Here is a 25020-nt window from a genome sequence, read left to right as displayed (position 1 = left end):
TACCTGTCCAGAACCTAATACATAACAGTGTGCCTGGGTAGAATTTATAACCGAGTAAAAACAAAATAAAACAAAATAGTTAAAACATCTGGTCACGCATTGGTAGTCTTGTCTCGCTTGAGTGATCCCGTCATGGCACTTCATTCAAGAGAAAAATAAATTGAATTGTTTTGTGACTAATATTTGCAGTAGAGTTTAACAAAATGAGTAGTATCTACATCAAAGAGCCCAGTACGTTTGGCAAAGTGCTTTTGCGCACCTCTATGGGTGATATTGACGTTGAACTTTGGTCTAAAGAGGCGCCAATTGCATGCCGAAACTTCATCCAGCTCTGCATGGAGGGTCAGTATTTTAAATAAATATGTATATTAACATATATATCAGCAATATAGTAACATAGGCTTCATACAATGCATTAAACCTATTAAACATTAGGTTAAATTCTAGAATGATGTATGTGGGCGACACAATGTTTTGGAATCAAAGTACTTTGCCACACTGATGTGCTCTGTGCATAAGATAGTTAGTGTGACATTGTTGTCCTTTCATACAAAACACATACTTTTAACCTGCATCAAAGGGAATATAATCTCCATCGATCAATGCTCATAAACTTGCAGTTTATTTTAGTCCATGATTGTTTTTGATTGAAAATAATAACACAAAGTGACACAGGCAGACCTAATGTTATTGGCATTCACAGGTTACTATGACAATGTCATCTTCCATCGAGTTGTCGCAAATTTTTGTGTACAAGGTGGTGACCCCACAGGAACTGGCCAGGGTGGAGAGTCCGTATACGGAAAACCATTTAAGGTGGAATTTTTGTGTGTTTGTTTATTCAAAAATATCAAAATAATGGAAACTATGGTTGGAAAACTACAGATCAAAATAAGTAAATTAACCAGCTTTTTATTTAGGATGAGTTTCATTCACGTTTGAGGTTTGTACGTCGAGGGCTTGTTGCCATGGCAAATGCCGGACCTGATGACAATGGAAGTCAGTTCTTTTTCACTTTGGGGCCATGTAATGACTTGAATAAGAAGCACACTATATTTGGCAAGGTGTTCTCATTTGAAATCAACATTATTTTCCTACAATTGGGTGAACTTGGTTGAGAGTTTGTTGAAATTAATTGTACTTTGTCAGGTAACTGGAGACACTGTTTACAACCTGGTAAGACTCGGTGAAGTTGGCACAACCGATGATGAAAGACCTATCAATCCACCATTTATCAAATGGACAAAGGTAGCAAATTTTTGCAAGTTCTTACTACCCTTAAACTATAGTTTGATGACAAGTCTTCTGTAGTACTAATTTCAGGAACAAAAAACTGCCCAACTGTTTTATATCTTTTTTGACAGATGTGAAGCAATATCGTTGATAAACTTCTGCTTATTCGCGTTTTCTTTGCAGGTCTTAGCAAATCCATTTGATGATATTGAGCCAAGAGTAGACAAACAGAAGTTGGACAAGGAAAAAGCAGATTTGAAGAAAAAGAAGAAAAGTCAAATGAAAGCCACCAAGTGTGTAGTTTGGAATTACCACATCCAGCTATGTTTCGACTAATTCTTTTATATTTTTAGAGATTTCAAATTGCTGTCATTTGGAGAGGAAGCGGAAGAAGAAGAGATGGAAAATAAACAATTTGATGAGGTACTGAATGTGGCTTTATATAGTTGGTATGAGCAGGTAAAACACTATCAGCTTCTATTTTAAATGTTTAAAAATCTCAGATTTTCCTGAGTAGATTCTTAGCTTTCATATTCAAGACAATACACTTAAAGTATTTTGCAAGTTTAACTATTCTTGCCCATGCAGAACCTTGGTGCGAAAAGCAAAAGTATGCATGACATCGCCAATGATCCTAAACTCAGCTCCCAAGTTGCTGTGGAAGTAGATGAGGCCAAAGCAGAAAAACGGAAACATGGAGAAATGTCGGGCAGTGTAAGTTTTTAAAACAACAGGTTTTTACTGTGGTTGAGCAGTGAATAAACGAAAAGTCTTGCTTGCTTTGAAATTATCTCATTGCACATTATAACTTTTTTACAGTCTGCTCTTCAGTTATTTGATTTTTGTGTGTATGTTCATTGTATCCCTCTTTTACCTTGACGCTTTTCCGCAAGCAGTTCACTTTAGTACTGGTGATGAACCCAGTAAGAGTTTGAAACATGTACTAATGATTAATAGCATTTTAGCTTTGGCTTTCCTATTCAGACTCACATATTTTGCACCCAGGTTTATTGTATTGTTCTACAAAATATCATCTGACTATTATAATCCTTGCATTTGTGGTTTAGGAAGATGAAGAGGAATCTGGTTCTGATGGAAGTGAATCCGATGAGGGGAAAAAGGCGATTCGTGTGCAGAGGATTAAAGATAAACTACAGTCTAAGCAGACGGATAAACACAAGAAAGCGAAGGTAAACACATCATTTAGCATTAAGACATAGTTAAACCACTTTACAGTTCTTGAATCTTTCACATCTATCTGTGATTTTCTATGGTGGTTTTGACAGACTGGAAGCGCATTGGAAGAAGGTGAAGAATCAACCAAAGCTGACAAAAGGTAAGTTGGCATTGGAAGTGCCCAACTTTAATCACCAGTTGCCCTTTCATGTGATTAGTGAGGAACTGAAAAAGGAGTCTAAGCGCTTGGCTCGAGAAATCTTGAAGTCAAGACGCAAACATCAGGAAAAAAACAACCAGAACGAAAATGAATCCAATAATTCCAGTGACAATGAAGGTGAACTTACAATTGACTACCAATCTGTGTGACCGTGAAAGCAAAAGAAAGCTGCAGAAAAAGAAAAACTGTTTAAACATGTCAGGTCGCGCATGTTTTGCAAATGAGGAACAGTGATATTGCTACCGGAATTGCGTGAACTAATTTAAACGCAATAGCCATTGTTAAGGTTGCTTAGGTATGATATGCCCTGGTATGAATGAGGAAATATTCGTACCAAGTATAGGCGCCAGACTCCCTGACAGCTTTTTTGGTGCCCGTTTCATTTTTCTACCAGTATCAGTTGTTCATCTACGTTGTAGTCCATTACGCGAAATACAATATTTTGATTTAATCTAACATGAATATCACACTACTTAACTGTTCGCTTTTGCAGAGGAGGCAGAGACCAATCCACTGTACGCCGACTTCAAAAAGCAACAAAAACAATATCGCGAAAAAACTTCTAAAAATATGGAAAAGGGATCGTCAAGAGAAAGCGCGGTAATTTCCCAAGCATGATAGTCTTGGTTACAAAAAAATATGAACTTAATGAACCAGGTTTGCAAGGACCTGCGCAGTTGGGCGATTCTGTCAATCATGCCAGTGCATGAAATATTACTGCTTAATGAATTAGTTTAACCTTTTTCAACGACCGTCTGTCCGAAAGGCGGTTTAAACCTGATAAAATATACATTTCAAAGCTTTGCACAAGAAATATGCGACTCGTGGTGGAATTCCAGCATCGCAAACGTTTTTTTTTGTCTTGCAGACGCTTTCCATGCTGAACAGTTTCAAAACGAAAATGTTTTCCATGCGGGAAGATGCGGGATGGGAGAATGAGAATCATGACGGGAAGGATGAGGAAGATGATGTGGTGGAAGATAAGCTGGAAGATGATGAGGACGACGCGGGATGGTGGGAAACCGTTTATGGCCAAAATTAATTTTTGATATTTTCAACTTTGTTGCGCGTACAGTTTGTTAATGCGGGTTTTTGAAGCGACGCAGTTTAGCTTTGGTATTGAAAATTAGTGGACATTTGTTGTTAAACAGGCTTTTTCTACTTTGAATTGTCGACGGAAACACAAGCGAGAAATTTTGTAATTAACAACAATTGTAAATTTTGATGAAAACGTATTAACTTGATCCGCCCATCCCTATTTGCGTCTAAACAATTGAAACTAATTTTCTCGGTCAGGTTGCTTCATCGCCTGAAACACACTGAGGAGTTGCGCGACGCTAAAGACGTCAACCGCGAAGTAAATGAAGATAGATTCGACCTCGCAGATCCTCGAAATCCACTCAACCAACGGAAACGAGAAAGATCGTCGAAGAAGTGAATTTCTTTTTCTTCAAATATATTTATACTTATTATTACATTTACCACCCTACAAGCACCCAAAACCCAATTGACAATTGAATAGTTGGCAATTTATGCTATCCGTTTGCCCACGGTTTGCTATTGAGATCACAAATAGCAGTAACATAAAAACTAGCACACTTCAAAGTAGTGAGTCCTAAGTCTTTTTTTCGCTCGTCGGCGTAGAAATCACCAAGAAGTTACCGCATCTCCTCTGCTTTACATAAACTGTGTGAAGGTGTTTGCATCATCCTGAGATTCAGCTTCCACGCGCCTACTATAAACAAATCTCGCAACCCTAGTTAAGAGCCACCACACTAATAAAAGTCATAAGCATCCTAAACTGCAGTTGACCAGACAAGCATATGTGTGTTGCTGATCCTGCCAGGCATATTTATTGCTGAATACTGTCCTTCTGGCAAACTCTTTTTCATCAGGAGGTAAGAGATGTAAGTTGCGCTTTTTCTTTGTTTTTGTGCCTCAACTGTGTCCACTTTGTTAGGCTTACATTTACATTTCGAAACGTTGAGAAACGTCAATAAAATAAAGTTTGCCAGAAGGGCAGTATTCAGCAATATCTGCGTTGGCCTACGGTTAGCTAACGTCGTTTTGCAACATAACAAACAATTTCTAATATCCAGTAAAGATGGTGGTGGGGGTTATGAATTCACTGACCTTCCTATTGGGAGATTTTGCACCGTGGCTTCACATAATCATAGATAGGGACGTTATTTTTATTCTGGTTGTTAATTGTTGCGCGCTGTTGTTTGTCGTAACTGCTGTACGACTTACACCCTGCATATATAAATCAAATAGAGCGGTTGTAACTAAATATTTTGCCTTAACCGAGCTCCGTGAGCAGGCACAGCGACGGACGACACCGAGACGACCGCGAGAGGTCGCACAGGAGCGACCGACACAGGAGATGATCTGCAACGTTTCTGATTGCAACGAAAAACGTTGACTGGAACTTCGCTGCCACTGCTCGGAGTGCAAAGGCGAGAAGAAGGGCCCAAAACCACGTACCAGCTCTTCGTGTTACATTGTTCATTTGTGACGAATATTTGCACCTTTTCTTTGTGGCGCTCGACGTTCGCTTAGTTGGCTGTTTTTAGTATTCTGTTGTTTGCTTTGGCAACGGTCCAGTGTAATCTGATGGAACAAAAATAAGAATTTCTGTGAGTCAAATACAACCTTTCGAGTCGCAAAAACCTTGACTAGAAACCAGTGGATGGTTTTTCTGTATTTAGATAAATCGTTGGGTAAAATTCCTGTATTTGTTTGGGGTATCTATATTTCAACGAGGCCCAATTTCGCGATTTGCTAAACCCTTTATTGTGTAACGGCTCATCCTTTCCAACACACAGTAGCCAAGATATAATAACAGCGGATGAGCGTTGGACCTGAAATCAAAACTCGAACCCGGGCGTGTTCGCAATTTGAGCGAACCCGATAGCGGGACAACCACAAAGCTTGCATTGTCCAAAGACCTTTCATGTCCCCCGAAACCGATCCGAAGAGCGTCAAACGGTAGTCCCACGCCTTCTTTGAGGAATTAATCCGGGAAGTCCTTTGGCCGTTATGATGGGTTACGCGATAAAAGGTTTGCCATTCCACGTATTTTAATCGACCCGCTGTCCCTGTTTCTCGGGCAGGGCCACGCGCAATTGGCGTTAATATGTAAATCGTTGACGCTGGAGCGACGTGCGAGGGAGCACGGTGCAACCTTTAAAACCCATACTCTGGTCATCCACCGATGCACATATGAACTCGAGCGGGTTCTCCAGTCGTGTAAACAAGTCGTGTGGTTTACGGGTGAGCGGGGGCACATATACGATCGGAGCGCTGTCTGCCGAAGCAAGGTATAATCTACCACGGTCTGCGCGCGCTTGTTTACGTAAGTGCCGGCGCGCGCTCGCGGCGTGTAATTTGTTTTGTCTGCTCGGCGTAACCCAATATCTCGATCCCGCCGATGACAAGCGTTGAAAGCCGGGCTTCTGAATTTCGGCAAGTCGAAGAGCGCCAGACCACCGTTCGGGACGCATCGCTAAATATTATGTGGATATACCTCATCCTCGCAACGGTCGGAGCCCTGCTCATTCGCAAGCTCTACAGAAGGACGTTGATGGTGGAAAACCTCCACGGAAGACATGTCCTTATTACAGGTGAGGCGTCTTATATTTTGTCAGATAGTTGAACCTGTCCCTCGTCGCCGCCTAATTTACCAATTTTATTTTGCAATTTGTAATGTGTATTTTGTTAGCGATGGCCAAAATATAACGATTGCATTGTAAAGGTGTTATATGCTCACGTGAGAGATTATTTTGTATGTGATCTCTTGCAGGCTGCGATCACGGCTTCGGGCGCATGCTTGCCGAAAAACTCGACGAACAGGTAAATTGTTATTTTTGGCATAGAGATATTTCAATGTCTGGTCTCGAGTTAAAGCTAAATTGAGAAAGGCTTTAAAAATAACGATCTATGTCTGACAATCTTGACAAAGTTATTGCCTTGTTAGTACAACCGCAATGCAGCATATCAAACAGCAATCTTGTTGATTTAGTTGGTTGTCGGACAAAATTTAATGTATGTTTGAATTTATCATGTTCTTCGCATATACATTTGCGGCATGTTAAGTGGCTTACACAGTGTAAGACATTTCGTAAGCAATAAATCAGTGTTTATGCTCTCGGTTCCATTTTTTCCACAAATAAGTTCCACGCAACGTACATATGTGTTTTACTTTGTGCTTAGTCAGTAAAAAGGTAAACATGTGCATTTACGTTGCAAAGTGAATTTAGCATAAAAATAATGACGAGCATCATTAAATAAAGTACGCGCAACCTCTGGCCCGGTTGTACATTTTAATACTTCAATATGTCATGTTATGTGAAATTCGTGACAATGCGTTTGCCGAGCATTGACGCAATGCGGTCACGAGTGGTAATTTAATGGATAACCATGCCAAGTTGTCCCTTGTCCTCGTGGATGCGACAGCAAACATTGGTTTTTCTCGTTGACGTGTTTTTCAATGAGCTTATAAGCTAAAAGTTTTCCGCCGTGTTTTTTTCGAACAATTTCAAGACTTATCCCTTTTGGGCATTCAATGACTTTTTGCACTTGTAAAACATGGGGAATTGACGCCTTTGTTATTTTTCGCCCGACTTTTTTTGCGAAGGGCGTGCAGGTTTTTGCCACCTGTCTCCACCAATCCTCCGTGAACGATCTAATGAAGAAATGCACTTCAAATCTGAAAGCGTTGGTGATGGACGTCACGGACGAAGCACAGATCAAGGCCGCCGTGGCATTCGCAGAGGAACATTTGAAAGAAAAAGGTAGAAATAATCCAGAACATCTCAATCGATCCGTTAATTGAAACGTGTGGAATGCGAGATTGCGTTGCTGCAATAATATTCTTTAAATCGCTTCTGTAAAATATTTTGATAAATGTACAGGTGTAGAAAATGTAGGTAGTCATTAAACATCGGATCTCATTAAATTTTCTGCGGTGATGCGGAAGCAGGCGCTCCCGCGTACCATCCCGACTGTGCGCCATTTAGACCCAAAATCACGGTCTTTTCCTTCAGCTACACCGGCGCACCTTTTCTTCGAACCTGCCAAGTGCGTTTGACCCGCAGTGTGTCAACAATAACGGCTGCCGCTTCTCTTTGCAGCTTTGTGGTGTCTTGTCAACAACGCAGGCTACCTGTCGCCTCCAGTGGTTTTCGAGATGGCCACGAAAGAAGATTTTCGCGAGGTCATGAATGTCAACCTTTTCGGAATGGTCGACGTCACGCGTGCCTTTTTGCCACTGCTCCGAAGAGGAGAGGAAGGTGAAATATGGCTTCGGTTTTAATCTGCATTTGTCCGAAACACGCGGAGCCCATAATGTGGTCTGGACCAGTGCTTTTCAACCTTTTTGAAGTGTGTCCGCACTTTTTTGTGGCACTAAATCCGCCGAACGGATTATATGTTTATCACTATAAACCGCTCTTCTGACAAAAATAGTGGTAAGTTTTGACGTTTCGGCACATTTCGTTACATCCTTATGAAGATTGCTGCATAGCAACCGAAACTTTGGATCCTTAAAGAGCATTGCCACTAATAGTAGCTATAAACAGATAGCAATTTCACAAAGAAATTTTAAAAGAAATTTTAGTTGTAGACAAACTAACTTACAACTAAAATTACTATCAGATCACAGTTTCTTCGGCGATAATTTCAAAGTGAACCGATCTAAAGTGTGAGTTGTAATCGGGCCCATTATTTTACGCTTTAAACTATTTTTGTCAAGCCCATGCCAGATTTTTTTATCACAATCTCGAACCGGTCCCGAGAACGAGAAATCAGCAGGCACGTTCTAAAACTACTGACAGATCAGTATAAAAATGCATTAACTTGTGTGAAATAAATTGGGCCTTCAGCGGTGACCAAAGTAAGGCCCGCATCATGGTTTTGAGCGGTCTGCGACATAAATGCGATAAAACGGTTGGCCTTTATTTTATTTAGGTCTCCCGGTTTGATTACAGCAAAATTATTTGCGCCGATTATACACATCACCAACTTACACCTAAGTGATTTCAAGCTTTCGTGAACCGGTGACCAAATATGAAATATTGGTGAACTTAAAAAACCGGGCGATCCACACTTATCCGCACCATGTCACCCATCCGCGCTTATCCGCACCATGTCACCCATCCGCACTTATCCGCACCATGTCATCTATCCGCACATATCCGCACCATGTTACCCATCCGTACTTATCCGCACTTATCCCCACCATGTCACCCATCCGCACCATGTCATCCATCCGTACTTATCCGCACCATGTCATCCATCCGTACTTATCCGCACCATGTCACCATCCGCACCATGTCATCCATCCGTACTTACCCGCACCATATCACCATCCGCACTTATCCGCACCATGTCACCCATCCGCACAACAAATTTTCACATCCACACCAGTGCGGATGGTCCCACTGGTTGAAAAGCACTGGTATGGTCGTTTAGCCGACAAGATTGTCCATAGTCACACAAAGCGTCGAAACAGTGGCCGTTTGTACGCAGCTCACAGAATCCACATCATTGGCTCCATGTTTATTTATATATAATACTGGAATTAAGCTTATTTAAATATCTCGACGCTTGCAGAAATTCGCACCTGCGAAGATAGTTACGATAACAATAGCATTTCTCCATTGTGGCAGCGCTGCCACTGGATTAAGTTTTGCCTCAACACCTCAACATTGGAATGTAGGAACTCGTGATTGAAAGCGGATAAAGAAATGTTAATCCTATTAAAATCCAAAACTTTGGTTAAGTTAACAAGCTGCGATCTGCACACCAAACAGAAGGGGTAACATGCTGTAAACTCTACGAAATAAACAAGCATCACCAAACACATCGATGTTTTTGTGTAAATATTTTGCCGTGTCTGCGCACGCCGAAAGAAATATTCTGCATCGTTGCCAGAAGACATAAGTTGTTTTGTCTTGCGCTGTTCAAGCGTGGCAGATGTATGTTGTTGATACGAACTCCCAGACCTAAGCGTAGTTATTACCACAATGGTTGAAGCTTGCGTTGAAAATCGCTCTTTGCCATGGTGACACGCATAGACGGAAAATTGGCCCTGGCATCGAGCGGTGCGTGAAATTCAAGAAGCCCTTGGTGTTGAATGTAAACAAAATTTGAAAACTCACGAAATGTGACTCACGGCTGCTATTTTTCGTTCATTTAGTAAAAATGCTTGTAAGCTTTTAGTTTTTGAAGTTGCCTGCAGTTCGTGACTGTTTCGAAAACAAATTTGACCCCACTTTATCAGCTGTACAAATAACACCTGTTTAGGTCGCATAGTGAACGTGTCAAGCATGAACGGGCGGATTGCGGTCGAGGCAAGCCCGTATTCCTGTTCCAAATACGGGGTCGAGTCCTTTTCCGACGGTCTCAGGTAGCAATCTCATTTTAACGTTTAAAAGACCGATTTTAAAACGTAACGTTTTGCTTCAGTTATTCCCTGTCTCCCTTCAACATATCAGTGCACACCATTGAGCCCGGCTACTTCCGCACAGACATCAATGACCCTGAATGGGAAGAGAAGGGAATCTGGAAACGCTGGGAGATTTTGGACGACAGCATCAAGGCGGTTTACGGCAGGAAGTTTATGGAAGAATGTACGTATGAGGTTCATGGTTTATGCGCGAAGGATTGCGGCGAAACTTGCGTTGGGATTAAGATTGTGGATGACTCGCGTGTGGCGCTATGGTAGTGGCTAAAAACTCTTTTTTTGACCAAACCGGGATTTGAACCCAGGATATCCTGGCCACAAATCCGGATTTTCTTCTTGGTATATGGATCGGGCGCTTCACCACTGCTACTGTATTTGAAAATTGTGGTTTAAAACTTTTCAACGTGTTTTATACAGCGTAATAATAGTGACGTTTTGCTGAAACTAATTGAAACATGAAGAAGCAAATCACACTATTTTGACCTACCAGATTTTATCAATGCAGTTGGTGACGTAGGACGCGGCCATATCGGTTAACTAGCCATACAAGAGACTTTTATATTATGCCGATATACTGCTGTGGTACAAGATTTGGCTAAACATAAGGCGCTAGATTGTCATGTCACAATCCTTTACCGCTGTGCTTGTGCGCTTTTACACTGACAGCAAATAAGATACAAACAGTCGTATTATCCTTTCAGATTGTCATTTTGTTGTTAACTCCGTGAAAACCTTCGCATCGAACGACTTAAAGTCGGTGGTGAGAGCCATGAATCATGCGGTGGTGGGAAGGCATCCAAAAAACCGTTACGTAGTCGGTTGGGATGCCATGTTCATATTCAGACCCGTCTCAATGCTCCCTGTCTCGTGGGCGGTAAGTTTCAACTAAACTTGATTCTTATATTTTTTACAATTTCTATTTTTACCCTTTTAACCCCATTGGAATACGTAAAAATGTTCAGGGGTAAGGTTTATAATATAGATAAGTGGTTCCAAACCCTTCTTGGCCCACGGTACCCTGTATATGGAATATACAAGATTTTGCGGCACACAATGCCGACAGACCAATGAGCGACCGCCACGTATGCCGCCAACAGCCTTTCTGTTCTAACGTTAGTTTTAGCTGCGTTGTTTGTATTTTTTTCGCGATAATGATGATGCCTGCAAACACAGGCGAGAATATACATATCGGAAAAACGTTAAACGCACAGACGACTCAGGATTATTTATAATATCTAGTTGGGAGATATTATAACAACAAAAAACGTTGGTCGCCGGATATGGCATTACACTACCGACAATCCGCGTGGTGAAAATGACCAGCGGCACCTCTGACAGTTACAAATGGTACCTCGGTTGGGAACTACCGGTTATCTGCTCAGTTGATCAAACTTCTCAGTTTTACAAGACCTTGTTACTTACAAATTAGTTTTACCATTCCAGCGTCATGCCAATTTTCAAGTGACATTGTGTTTATAGCATTTTTTTGTACCTCCTTAATTAAATCAAAGAAATTCTGTTTTCAAAGTCATCTCCAATGATGCAACGATCAGCTGTTTTGTTGGTTTGTTGCTTTCTGGGGCTATAGCGACTATTAACTTCTAACGTTAAGAAAAATGTGTCAAAAATGCCAGCAATGTAGATGAGGAAAACATACACATGTCCTTTATTTATCGAGGCAACTTAGGCGATGCCGGTCAATTATGGTTGATTTTATTGCGAACACTGCAATAAATCCCTTTAACAGTATATTTTTAACCCGACCTTTCTATACTGTGCAGATGTCTATCATGAAGCTCCTTGGCGTCTCCAAAGCAAAACCTCTCGGAGCGAGACGATGATATGGAGTTGCTACACGTAGAACGTCATCCGATACCAACTAGCCATTATTTTGTCGCACATTTCTGGTCTCAGGTAGCAAAATTTGTAATGAACCCTCGCAACTTGCGTCATCGCCGAAACAGCTGTTCACGCTGGTTTTAATTGTCTGATATACGATCAAATAAATGTATTCACCGCAGTTCTGGAGTCAGTGTATGTAAGAGAGCGCACCGGGCGGCATCGGACAACCGACGCCTCCATCAGAGAAATGGATAAAACTCGAAAATTCGCAACCGAACAGTCTGTAATGTCGATGTACACGCATGTATATATATATGTATATATATGAAAGGCACGTTGGGACTGGCACGAACCAGAATTGCCCTTAGATCAAATGTCGACACTTCATCAAGGGCAAATGTCACTGTGTTAGTAATTGTGATCGCAGCAGCAATGCAACGATCGGGCGACGACAATAAATACAGGAATTCGCATTCTAAGATTTAGAGCGATAAACTTTAGTGGGTAAAAACACGACGGTGCGATGGTATTTGGTTCATATATAAAAGAATCGCAGCAGGTATAATACGCATTAGAGATTTGCACAACAAACGCATCTGTATCGTTTCACAATCACAATAACCACACGCAGCAGCGGATTCGTGCTTCTAGAAGCTGCACGGTGCAATGAATCGAGTGCCTGTGCCGGTAAACAGGCTGCGAAAACGGCAGAAGAGAATAAGAGGTGTGGCTAGCTTGGCAAAGTAGAGAAGATAGCAGCAAAATTTGAGGCAGTCCTAAGCCCACCAAGTGACGTAGTCGCGCCTCGCAGCTTCAGGGAAATGGACTTGCCTATTACACGAAAAACAGGGTTGGCAGATCGTGGCGAACTGTTGGTGCCGACATTGCAGGTTGCACAGTTAAGCGAGACAGTGCTAGTTGTCTGCCATATGGTGTTTCCGATTGGGAATTAAATTTTTAAAACGAATATTGATCACATAGTTAACACTATTTTCGTTCGATTGGGTTTCATGCCACTTGTTTTAAAAATATTAACGTATATAATAATTAGCATTTTAAACCGGCATTTGTTTTGGCGAAACAGCATCAACATATTATTGCAAAATGTACAAAAAGAACCGAAAACAAAATACACATTTTGCTGGCCTTGAAGAAACATCTTCAAGGACACAATGTATAAAATGCCTTGCTCACGTCACCACAACGACTGTTTCCATGGCATCCAAACGGGCGCATGCGCAGTACGACAATCACACACAGACAAGCTTGGCTTGACGACACACGGATGAATGCATAGGGATGACGACAGAGCGACGCGATTCGGTGTTGGTGACGTCACACGACAAATGACACGTGCGAAAGGAGAGTGTCCACGTCGAGGTCCCTGCAGCAAGGGCCGGGTCAAGAGGTCAACGGTTTTAAGTTCGTAAAATTATCTTTTGGCGAAATCAACGTAACCAAATAAAAACCGACGTGCAAACGTAACCACTGAAGATCTCGGCGTTTCCTTTTGAATTAGCCGCTAGGTGTCGCCAAGTCGCTGAAGCACCCTATCAAGCATAACAGCAATGATATGGGGCGATATTTTGTGAGCTTTTGACAATCTGCCAAAGCGATACAAGTGCAGGGGAATGGCTAAAATATTTCAATGGGGATGGCCACTGTTATTTTGGAATGTCACATGTACGTCCATGATGCAAGTGTCTCGGGCTGGCGGTTTCGCGGCGGTTCGGGTTCCTTTCTGCATGCGGCAACGTAAAGAAAACAACGTGTGAACGAAAATTGGATGAACACAAAAGCAAGCAAACAGAACCAAGGCATGTTAAATCTCGCGCAATGTTAAGTAACAGAACCGAACTTGGAACAGTGGGGTTTGTGACGTAGTGCTGGTGTTGTTGAATGCAGTCAGCGCATTGTGTGTTCGCCTTGTAGGTGGTTATACACTGTGTGTTGTGTGAGGCACTATGTAGCTGTCGACGGCTGTTTATATGTATGTAATAGGTATGCAGGTGAACATAACATATTCAGCCAACGTTATTCGGATTAATGATCGCTACAATGATAACACTAAAAGTAATAAAAGAAAACCAGAGCACCTTTATGTTGTAACGTTCCGAGTCATGCAATGAACGGTTCATGCAGAGTAGGCAGTGACGTTGCCAAAACCAATAACATTAAGGTTCTTTCTTTAAGCACGATACTACAGAAATCAACCATGTTCCATGGTCATTCTTCGGTAAAACACCTTTTATACATTAGCAAAGTGACGTGGATTAAATATGTTGTCAAAGCGTGTGACAAACTCACATGACCATATATTTTCTATGGATTATTGTAACGATGTTCAAATAAGGACTGTTCTCTTATTAACGTTTTTTATACAACGCCACGGGCTCAAATCGGACATTTTCTCTGTTCGGCAACGTCACTACTTACCAATGTTAGTAATGTTATTGGGTCTCTTGACACTCAAAAAATAAAACAAGAGTACAACACAAAACAAGCTGAGATGAGGTTGGTTGCGAGGGCGGGGCTAGTTGCTTGCCGTTGTCAGGTAGCTGATTCATGCAAAAGAAGGAAACAAAAAATGCGTGGGTTAGTGTCGGAGTTTGTCACGCAAAATGTTGGTCATGTCTGCGTGTGCCTTTGTCTTTTAAAATTTGCTTAGCAGAGTTAAATGGATCGTACTATTCGATTGTACAAACGTTGTTCTGAAGATGGTGGAAATTTCGATTTAGTTTAAACGAGTAAAGGAAGGGACTAAAAAATTAGATATTATAGACGAAGTAACAGCATGCGGTTTCACACACATGCAGAACACCGCACGCCGCCGAAAAAAAATAAACCAAAAACACGTAAACGAACAAAAGTAATTCCGTGCATTAACACCCAACCACAATCCAGCACAGTCTCTTACCTCTGCACTGTTCCGGGATGAGAGCGACGCGCTGAAGATACTTGGCGCTGACGGGCGAGAAATGACTGACCTGGGCTGGTATGGGAAAGTCGTTCGTCCACAGCTTTCCGGTGCATCTGCATGCCCTGTGCATATGAATTGGAAGCGATTGAAATAAGACTGGGACAATAGCAGTCGAATTGCAACGTCCACGCATTGCCTTATTTTATAGAATAAGAAAGTTTGACCGAAAGGTACCACAAAGTGGAAATCTGTGTGTCTGCTAGTGTAAAAGCTAGCACAGTGCCACAGTCAATAGCTTGGATTAGAACTTACAGGTAAAACAGTGTATACACCCTGTCTACAGCTCATAACGAACGAAATTTGCTGCAAACGTAACGGTAAAGTTTAGTTGTACGCTATGTGGGACTTAAGTTAAACGGGGATTTGTTTCTCCGAGTTTCTGAGTCTTATAAGGTTGAGCATCAGAAATTGGAGGGTACAATGTGGTGAACATCACGCTATACAGTGACACGAAGTAACCTTGAAGTGTGGCGGCAAATTGGACCTTGTGGGTTTTGGATTTTGTCGAGCAAGCAATAAATATCTCGTGGTTACCTGCTTTCCAGAAACTAGTTACTTTGAGAAAGTGAACCGTGACAATCCACTGGAGTTAAATAAGAGTACATTTAATACTGGCACTGATAGCTGTGGCATAAGACGTCGAACTCGAGTACAATTTTACTGTATTGTTGTGACAAGGTGAGATGGTGCGATACATACCATGTTGTACCATGCGTTCACTATCAGTTTTTCCTCCTGGTCGCGTACTGACTTCATACGTTCGGTGTCCTTCTGTAAAACACAAAAACATACACCGTGAAGCAGTCGCCCGAATCCGCCACGCTGTGATGACACGTGACATATAGACTGAGTTTTTTTATTACCTAGGGCAGTAGATCTAACTTTAACGAATCTGTAAAGTACTTATCGTCAACAAAACGTCATAACCCATAATTGCACAAACAATGTTGACATTTTTCAATAACGCATAACAATAATTTGTTTTTTTATTAGTGCAACAGCCTAAAGGTTGATATAGAAATAAAATGCGCGAAGCACCCTATAGTAGTCTTAACAACAAAGACACGACGCAACCTTTGTCCTACAGTTAAAAACTGCTTTGAGCTATGCATTTATCATACGTTTTGTGCAAACAACACCGAACAGACTTGATCTTTTTAGAATACATGCGGACACAATGGCGAAACCAATACGATATTATCTCGTACATACAACACTCTGTGTCGCCGATTCACTGTGTAATAAACCTTACCTCCATTTCCTTGATGATTTTTGACTTCTCTTGGATATCAGCTTTTAGTTTGCTGATTTGAGGGGTCATGTTCTGTTGATTTTTGTTCGGGTCGAGAGTGCGAATGACGCTCTTCGCCTTTTCAAGGTACCTGCGACAAAAGAGATATTGTGAGTCGAGTATGAACCACACTGGCGTTATCACATTGCAATTTAACTCTATGTCCCCATAAAACAACCAAATTTTGGCGGTGTCCGAATGTTAAAAATAACTTTTTGGTATTATTTGGTTCCAAAATCGTTGGTTCATCGCACGTTTGTTAAAAGGCGCAGTAACATGCAGAAGTGTATGTAATCAAAAGTAATAAGATTAGCCTGGAAAAAATATTTCCAGACATTATTTAACACACTATAATATTTTTTAGGTGCGCAAAATTTGAAGTTTATTGCACGGAATAGAAAATATATGTACGTGACTGCATTTGCTTGCCCTTGTGGGCGCTTAGTCGCTACTCAGTCAGTTAGTTGCACTGATGACGAGCACAGCAGAAATTGAGACATGTGCTTGTAATGATTAGCTTTGGCCTTTTTCGTACTTTTTGTAACGATCTTCCATCGCCTTCATGTCCTCCTCCTTTTTCTTTAACAAATCTTTCATCTCCGTGATTTGCTTATCTACAAAAATTCAAGATGTTTTACCATACTTTTATCACAGAAAGTATTTCGTTTCATCCGTTGCTCGAGACTTCGGTTAGTGAAACAGAGAGAAACTTACCGCCTTGAGCAATTTGAGGTTCGACTGATTCGATGTAAGCTTTTCTCTTTTGAAGTTCGTCGTTTGTATCAAACAATTTCTTTCTGCAATACAAGAAAATGTTTGTGGAAATTACAGGGTTTGGAAAGGGAAGTCCGTTATTTGTGTTTTACGAGGTTCTTACTTGTGTTCTTGCAATTTTTGGCGCAGTGCTTGGTTCTAGAAAAAATACAAGCAGATGTGTAAAGATTTTTAAGAATAAAAAGACAATAGCGTGATAAAGTAACTAAAGCAATCTACAAGCAGCTTATTGACATTTTGGCATCAAAAAAATTGCAAAGAATATTTAAACCAATGTATGGTCAAAACTATTTTACTTTTGAAAACATGGGTTTGTCAATCACACACAAGTGATAAATGACTCGCATATGAAACAGCAATATACAAGTAATGTAAATTTTAAGGTTGGAACTTGATTGTTTTATTATAGCTTTGTTAATGAAAAAAAAGTATGTTAGTTGTGGACCCTGAACTTGCAATAGGTTAAAAAAAAATTTTTTTAAAGCAAATTATAAGAAACACTAAAAACCCTAAATTTTGAAAGAGCAACTTGTTTTTGAAATCATCTTCCTAATTTCAACAATGTTATTACACAATTGTTCCAGAACAAATAACCAAAACAAAAGCATGCAAAATTAAAGAAGCAGCAATAATGCAAGAAAGCATGTGACTAGTGACAACACAAAATACTCACATGGGCCTGAAGTCGAATACATGCAAAATAAGAACAATCTGTCATGCACCATTCCTTATCACACACAGGTGACAAGGCCATGTGTGTTATTGTAACAACGGGCAGGTTTAGAAACATGTTAATACGGCCATTAGAAATGCATCAAGGCAGTTTACTTGACAAAATAACTATACTCTACACCAAGGCTACTAAAACTATTTTTTTCCTTTTACGAAAAAAAAATTCTGTGCAGCATCTAGGACGTAGCATACATTAGAAAAAAAAAATTATACACATTCCATTATAGAAGTTTTTGTTTTGCGACCCCAAAATTACATTTGAAATTATATTTGCTAAATCTATACGTAGACCATAGAAAAACTGTTCGGAAATTTGCTGCATCATTTCATAAACACCCAAGCCCTATATTAGTTTGAGCATTTACTGAGTGACAACATTCTGAAAATGTACATTCTGCATGCTATGAATAAATAAACACAAAAAAACTGGGTGAAAAATGTGGGGCACTCTTTTCTGTTTTGTGTAAAACTTGTAAAAAAAATTATAAAGTAGATACAAGGTGATATTTACACAGAAATGAATACACAAAGGTGACATCCCTTAAAAACACAAAACCAAACAAATGTTGAAGTGTCGAAGGTTTTAAGTACAACTTTTCCAAAATTCAAGGTGTAATACAAGCAAAACATGTTATTACAAGTATAACAATAACTTACATCCTCAGAGCTGGCTCCTTTTACTTGTAACTCATCTTGTAGATCTTTGACCTGTGCCTCAAGTTCCACTACACGTCTGCTACCCAATCTGCATAAATTGATTATAGTTAGAATGTACCAGGGTGTACCAGTTGCAACACAGTGTGAAAAATTGAGTGTGTCTCCTCTGCTTCAAAGTATTTAAATAATGTGAAACTTTTTTGTGTTTATGTACAATATTATTGTTACACTGGTTTTAAATGTCTTCTAATTCTATTTGAGTGGAATTTGACTTCAATAACTCAATTAAATACATACAAAGCTCAAAATCAGACCATTTTTGACAGACTGTGTGTGAGATGTATTTCTATTACTTTGCACACACTCAATCTCTGTGCATTGCAATAAAAATAAATCTATCCATGCCAAATACTTTAACTAAGTACTGTGCATACCAGGGTGCTTAAACTGTTTTATGGCTGCAGTAAATTCTGCACATACTGTAGTATGCCATTGCAAAGTGTCACTCTATGTTAATAATCAACCAGCTTATTGTGTATTGGTCACAGTCTTTAAATGAGTAGAATTTGTGAAATGATCAAACTTGTGAGTTTAAACTAACTTTTAAATCAAGGTTATGAAAAACGCAAGAGCTCTAGTTGAAACTACTAACAATGTAGCAATAAAATGTTTTTACTTCATGAAATCTACCTAACCAGCAGCACTTCTTTCACATGACACAAGTTAACCATCAATTCAATTTTAAATGTTACTAGAACAACTTTGTGTCCACGCTTCTTATTCAAATACTAACAATGTATACATAATAACATACAAGGTTGCAGTGAAATTTGGCTAAATTTCTGTCTCGGCAGAACATAACCATTGGATTGTGTAATCCATTTTGTATTTCCTTTTTTGAGGTCCCTTACTGCATGATATGATATTTATGCTCAAAAAGTTTGTTAAAACTTAATCACTATTTACCTAATGTTAATATTAATTATGCCTCATGATGGGTGGCATATTTGTCTGATTCAAAGTTTCAGTTTATTTTGTGTTGATTTAAAATCACGTTTGGATAAATTCACTTGCAACAAATATCCTAAATCCCCCACCACCTCATCATTTGGGTACAGCTCCCACTTGGAGAACCACCAACTTATGCTAAATGGAAGAGGAAACTTTTACAAACCAAACTCAGGTACATTTATCCACCCATCATGGATTTGAACCTTACAACCAGAACGTCCTATTGGATTCATACAAAAAGCTTGATCAATTATTCAGGCACCTCGTCTCTGTTTCAAGTTCGTTGATTCTGGCATTCGCAAGTTCGAGGTCACTGCTTAGTGATGTCACCCTCTCGTCACCCAGCTCTCCCTGCTGCACTTTCAGCATCTTGTTCTCGTGTTGCAAGCGGATCAATTTCTCTCTGTCAAATCAAGGAGTTTTGTGAGTGTGGCGTTGAATTGATTTGCAAGCTAGGCCTTCAAAAACATCCCTGTCCTATTAAAACTGGAACTTTTTTGGTCATGCTAAAATATCCAGAGCCAATCCCCACAGTTTGAATCATGCCAAGTAATCAGATACAGGGAGTTTTTTAATAGACTAACTATGATTGGTTTCTACTAAAATTTATCCAGTGCTAATATATACAGCAAATTGGAAATGCTTGTGAATCGATCCCGGGATTCATTTTTCATTCTGTTGCAAGTGGCCCTGACAATTTTGACCTTATTTTAAACATGTCCACTATCTCAGAAACATTGGAAATGTCACAAATTTGGCTTTTGGAAAAGTTCATCCTCTTCCTGTTCAGCAAAATGTAAAAATAATGCGAAAAAACTGTGATTGTGAAAATGAGTCACACTTACTTGATTTCTAGTGGAGAAAAGTTGACAGTTTCATGTCCGGGAGGCTCACCAGATCCTAACAACTGTTCGCTCATAAAGTTTCCTTGATGGGAGTTGAGTTGCAACTCCTCGTTAGTTTCAAGGAGGGAATTTCTTTCAGTTTGCAACCTCTAAAGGAGATAAATAGAAATCTTAGATAAAATATTATAATCATCCAACAGTCTTATGGGCAACAAAGTTATGTGAGAAAAAATCCCCTTTGTTGCCATGATTGTGTTTTTTTCTGATATATAAATTGTGCCTACAATTTGGCATTGCCAGTATCACTGATACATATGACTTGGGATTGTTTCTCATATAGCTTTTTGGAGAAAATAATGTGAATATAATAAGTACACATCTGGGAATAATAGCTGGGATGTCACACTGGACATAGTATGCTTTTGGATAATCAAAAAAATTGTGAAATATTTACATCTTTTTCCCCTTCAAGACTTTTGATCTTTTCAGTCCGAGTCTTAATTTCAAACTCCGCCTTGTCAGCTCTCCTTGTCTCCTCTGAAAGCTTGTTATGGAGGTCGATCACCTTTATTACAAGCACAGGAATGTAAGTTTTGATTCCATTTGAGTGAAGACAAATGCAAGATGGTTGGCTAAGTAATAATGCTAGTGGTACCCTGCAACCATCCAAACTGTTGACAACAATTGTTGAACCCAGGTCAAATGGTGACAAAATAGACACAAAGGAAGCAACAGACATTCAACATGATGAAACTATGCAAAACTGACAAAGAACCTCAAATATCAAAACATGTTTTAAAAAAATAAACATTTCTTAGAACCACTGGATAATAACATGAATCTTAAAGTACCTGACGCTTGTACGTATCAAGTTGGGATCTGGCTACATTTGCTTTCTTCAGTTCTTCCTCCAGGTCAACTGTTCTTTCCATATAAGAGGTATTCTTGTCTTCTAAGAGCTTAACCTGGTGTACAAGAAGTGGGTAATGAACAAATAATATATAAATATTTCCACACAATTTTTGTTTTTAATTTTAATACCTGTCCTCGGAGGTCGCCCAATTCCTTTAATTTTGTCTTGTAGGTTTCGATAGTCCCTTCTAGTTTTGATGCTTTTTCCGATGCAGATCTCAGGTAGTCGATCTCATCTTTTAATAATCTATTGCAAATCAATGGGTATTAAACTTACAAGAAAGTAGAATTTGTAACATTTTCACACATATTCAATCTTACTAGAATCTGTTAAATCATACTTTTAAATAAACAAAAAAAACAGTAAAAGTATGTATTTCTGTGCCTGATTTACAGCCTCCCAGGGTGCCAATGGTGCGAGTAGATTCAGTTAGGATTATACTTATACTATTTAACAGTACATGAGAAATATACTTTTACTAAACCAATTCATTTGGTATTACTTGTCAATTGTCATTTATTATATAACAAAGTAACAGTTCCACTTTTCATTTGACAAACCTTGATTCCTCAGCTAAAGTGGCAAGTTCATCCACCCTGTTCTGCGTATCGATAAGTTCCTGCTCGACCACCTCACATTTTAACTTGTAATCATCCCTTGATGATTCCAGTCTAACAGAAACAATCGACAACAATAACAAACACACAGAATGCCACCATCACAATGTCATAACCAACACCTACTTGTATGTTTCTTCTTGTAGCTCCGCTATTTGGTTCATCATCTGTGAGTGACGAAGGGATGCAGGTGATGAGGGATCATCTAAGTTCTCAAGTTGGTTTAATCGTTGTCGGAGTTCTGTGTTCTCCTGGAGGTAATTGGCTTTTTCCTCATGGACCATCGCCACCTGTGTTATGATTACAGCATTATGTCACATATCTTATGCAATGATGCGTCCACAGTAAAATATTTACCATTCACAAAAACTTTAATTATTTAAATTTTAACCTAATGAATAGAATTTAAAGTACAAAAAAGATTTTTTAGTACAAACCTAGAAAAGAAAATCTTAAACAAGCTTTAATATTTTTCTATAAAAACAGGACATAAATGTTGCATGTTCATTCACATGATGCTGACAGTGATTTAAACCCAAATGCAAAATGTTGTCATCATAGAAATGGCATGACTTTGAACTGGCTCAAAAGTGTCAACAATCAAGATTGAAATGGAGCAATGCATTTGGCAAGTCATTATCTTGGATGCAGGGTTATGACCATCACACACACACACACACTGATTGGTGCTGCTCATTGCTGATATCACCTTGTCATGTAGTACTGTGTAGTCACAACGCAGGTTTTGCAAATTGGAAGATGTAGATTCAAGCTAATCAGTATTGCATTACAATTACAATAATTTAAAGTTTATAATATAGCAGGTACAATTGTCTACCTATATTTTTTTGGGAAAAGCAAAACAAGTGCTAATAAAATGGACTTTCATGCACTGTTTTGCAAAAAAAATCACCAATTTTATCCGGTACAATTGATCTTTTGGACATAATTTGTACATGTGAGACATCACAATTTAGACGTTTTAATTCCTCACCTGCATATCAAGGTCATGGCATCTTTGTGCCATTTCCTCTCTCTCTGCCATGGCATCGGCAAGCCTTCCTTCCAATGCTTTAAGTTGCCGTGAAATATCAGTGTCAGCAGCAACTGGGACTTCCCCATCCACAGACTCTGACCGGGATCGGTAATGTTGCATCAATTCCTATGAGGAAACGTACAGTTTAGACTTTATTAATTCTAAACTATAAAGTGTTGACTAAAGATTAGAATGGACTAATTGTATAATAGAATAAAAACATTTAAATATTAAAGTAAGATTGTTTTAAACGAAAATGCAGTTTATAACACAATTTTTTTTATCCAGATATTTTGTAACAAAAATACATGTTTTAGGTAGAGGTATTTTTTTGTGGAATCCGGACAGAACACTATTAGATTAAGTACGAGCTAATTACATTTTTAGTTACCACAACATGTCAATGACCAGTTTGGCTACTAAGTGACATGTTGGTAGGCTACAAGGGGTACACAATTTTAGCTTTGTTCACAAAAACTTCCACTGACCTGAATTGCAGTCATAACAACATGCTGCACATCTTCATCAAGCTTCATAATCTCTTCAATATAATCTGGTAACAGATTAATTATTTTGACAAACAACATTTAATGTGTTATATGGTTAGAAACATATTTTTTAACATACGCTGTTTCCCAGGACAATTTACAGCAACTCCAAGCATCAATTGCAGTAGCCTTCCAAGGTGACGTTTATCGGCTGTTTCACTGATGAGTGAAACATCTGGCATGTCATAGCCCACTATCTGGTTTCCACTGACCTATTTGTCATAAAGAAACAAACGCCACAGTTCAGTCTCACGTTCTACATGCACTACAATGAAATTGTACAATTTCCTGTCCTGACCTACTGTTGTACATGCATCAAATATTCAAATTTTAACAAACTTTGTGCATGTTTAAAAACTTTTAATGGACTTTTGTTGCCTTGTGGCCCATTAAATATTGCAACTAACCCCGACCTAAATAATTAATGATACATACTTTTATGACAGTATATAAGCTACAATTAACATACATCATTAATTTTATTTCATTGTACATGTATGTTAAAATTACAATGGAAGGTCATGACATATATACCTCTTTGAAGTAGTCAACCATATGATTGAGAACCTTTTTAAGATTGTTTGTCTAGAAAAGAATGGAAACTAATAAACAAACAAGCAACTGAGAAAATATGAAACAACCAAGCAATAATGAATCTAATTTATTTGACATCTGAATGTGTAGCGGATCCTCATTATTTTACTTTATCATTACTAAACATTTTACTTCTAAATAGCTCTTTTACTTCTAAATATCATTCTTATTGCACAAAGCTTTTGCATGAATAACTGTCACCCTACCTTTAACCTGAAGTTGTCTCCAACATCAGTTTTTATTCTTCCCAACCAAGCCTCACTGAAGAACTCAGCATCCCTGTATGAATTTAAAGGAAAACTGAAATATTATCCAGGTAGAATTGCATGTTTCCATTATACTAGGAATAACTTGTAAGCAACAACTTCAACATGTATAAATGAGATTCACATTGGTATTCGATATGTATATATATATACCAGATTGAAAAAAAACTTTTGCGAAGATTTACTGGTAATCCATACAAAAAAAATGTTGCAATCATCCGCATGATAAACGATCACCGAAACAAAATTCTCTGCGCAAATAACAAACTTTCCAATTTGGGACATAATATATAATAACACACAATAACTCACATTTGGTGTAAAATTTTGGCCATCGCCACTCCGTCAATCAGGTCGTGCAAATGTCTGTTTGGGGATGATATCTCAAACCCTGATATCTAAATTGACAAATATTGGACATTAAAAACTTTCATACATTGTCAAGATTTACCTACATCATAATATGTTTACGTCCATATAATAGAAGGTAATCTTGCCTTTAAAACATAAATTACAGTATTTACTGCACCAACCCATGTTATTAGAGAGTCACACAGTTGCGAAGAATCCACCATAATTCCGATTTGGTTGCCTGGTTTATCCAGACACTACATAAACCGATTCAGTCCTTTCAGGAACCTTACTTATTGTGTATCAATGTAATACGTATTTACACTGCTGTGATTCTGTCACACAAAAACAAACCGGGTCAAATGAAAACAAAGATTATTAAAAAACTTTTCCAATATTTTACATTTATAAAATGAACAGTTGAAGTAAGTTACTACTCCAATACTGACTAACAAACTGTCTTACTTTC

The 25020-nt window shown here is 39.0% G+C and overlaps 3 protein-coding genes across 7 annotated transcripts; 2 read left to right on the top strand and 1 right to left on the bottom strand.

Annotated features, from left to right (window-relative positions):
- Positions 1-157: 157 nt before the first annotated feature.
- Positions 158-5266, top strand: LOC145887712 (spliceosome-associated protein CWC27 homolog). Its single transcript, XM_082978903.1, has 14 exons — positions 158-342; positions 704-816; positions 921-1064; positions 1150-1248; positions 1417-1526; positions 1587-1656; positions 1822-1947; positions 2301-2423; positions 2520-2569; positions 2628-2746; positions 3123-3229; positions 3498-3643; positions 3926-4063; positions 4950-5266. Exons 1-14 carry the CDS (start codon positions 204-206, stop codon positions 5014-5016), a joined length of 1551 nt encoding a protein of 516 aa, XP_082835029.1. The 5' UTR covers positions 158-203; the 3' UTR covers positions 5017-5266.
- A 703-nt stretch (positions 5267-5969) lies between these two features.
- Positions 5970-12114, top strand: LOC145887713 (17-beta-hydroxysteroid dehydrogenase type 6-like). Its single transcript, XM_082978904.1, has 8 exons — positions 5970-6252; positions 6432-6481; positions 7266-7422; positions 7762-7920; positions 9935-10037; positions 10097-10260; positions 10796-10968; positions 11876-12114. Exons 1-8 carry the CDS (start codon positions 6060-6062, stop codon positions 11933-11935), a joined length of 1059 nt encoding a protein of 352 aa, XP_082835030.1. The 5' UTR covers positions 5970-6059; the 3' UTR covers positions 11936-12114.
- Positions 12115-12263: 149 nt separating this feature from the next.
- Positions 12264-24882, bottom strand: LOC145887711 (protein Hook homolog 3-like). 5 transcript variants are annotated; one of them, XM_082978898.1, is made up of 23 exons: positions 24734-24882; positions 24513-24598; positions 24141-24213; positions 23875-23925; positions 23420-23552; positions 23281-23345; positions 22751-22918; positions 22466-22528; positions 21883-22046; positions 21700-21810; positions 21268-21385; positions 21078-21191; positions 20681-20791; positions 20227-20375; positions 19644-19784; positions 18371-18458; positions 17085-17119; positions 16922-17004; positions 16743-16821; positions 16169-16298; positions 15616-15687; positions 14854-14978; positions 12264-13677 (listed from the first exon to the last, which is right to left on the bottom strand). In XM_082978898.1, the coding sequence occupies exons 1-23, from the start codon at positions 24773-24775 to the stop codon at positions 13614-13616; spliced, it is 2265 nt and encodes a 754-aa protein (XP_082835024.1). In that variant the 5' UTR covers positions 24776-24882; the 3' UTR covers positions 12264-13613. The 5 variants fall into 5 exon arrangements, with proteins under 5 accessions (XP_082835024.1, XP_082835026.1, XP_082835025.1 ...); XM_082978900.1 differs by having other exon boundaries at positions 12264-13486; XM_082978899.1 differs by having other exon boundaries at positions 12264-13320.
- Positions 24883-25020: the final 138 nt, after the last annotated feature.

The sequence above is a fragment of the Ascidia mentula genome, chromosome 1 (genome assembly GCF_947561715.1).
Source record: "Ascidia mentula chromosome 1, kaAscMent1.1, whole genome shotgun sequence".
Taxonomy (NCBI): Eukaryota; Metazoa; Chordata; class Ascidiacea; order Phlebobranchia; family Ascidiidae; genus Ascidia; species Ascidia mentula.
The sequence above is the reverse complement of the archived record's forward strand: the minus strand, read 5'-3'. Positions and strand labels throughout refer to the sequence as shown.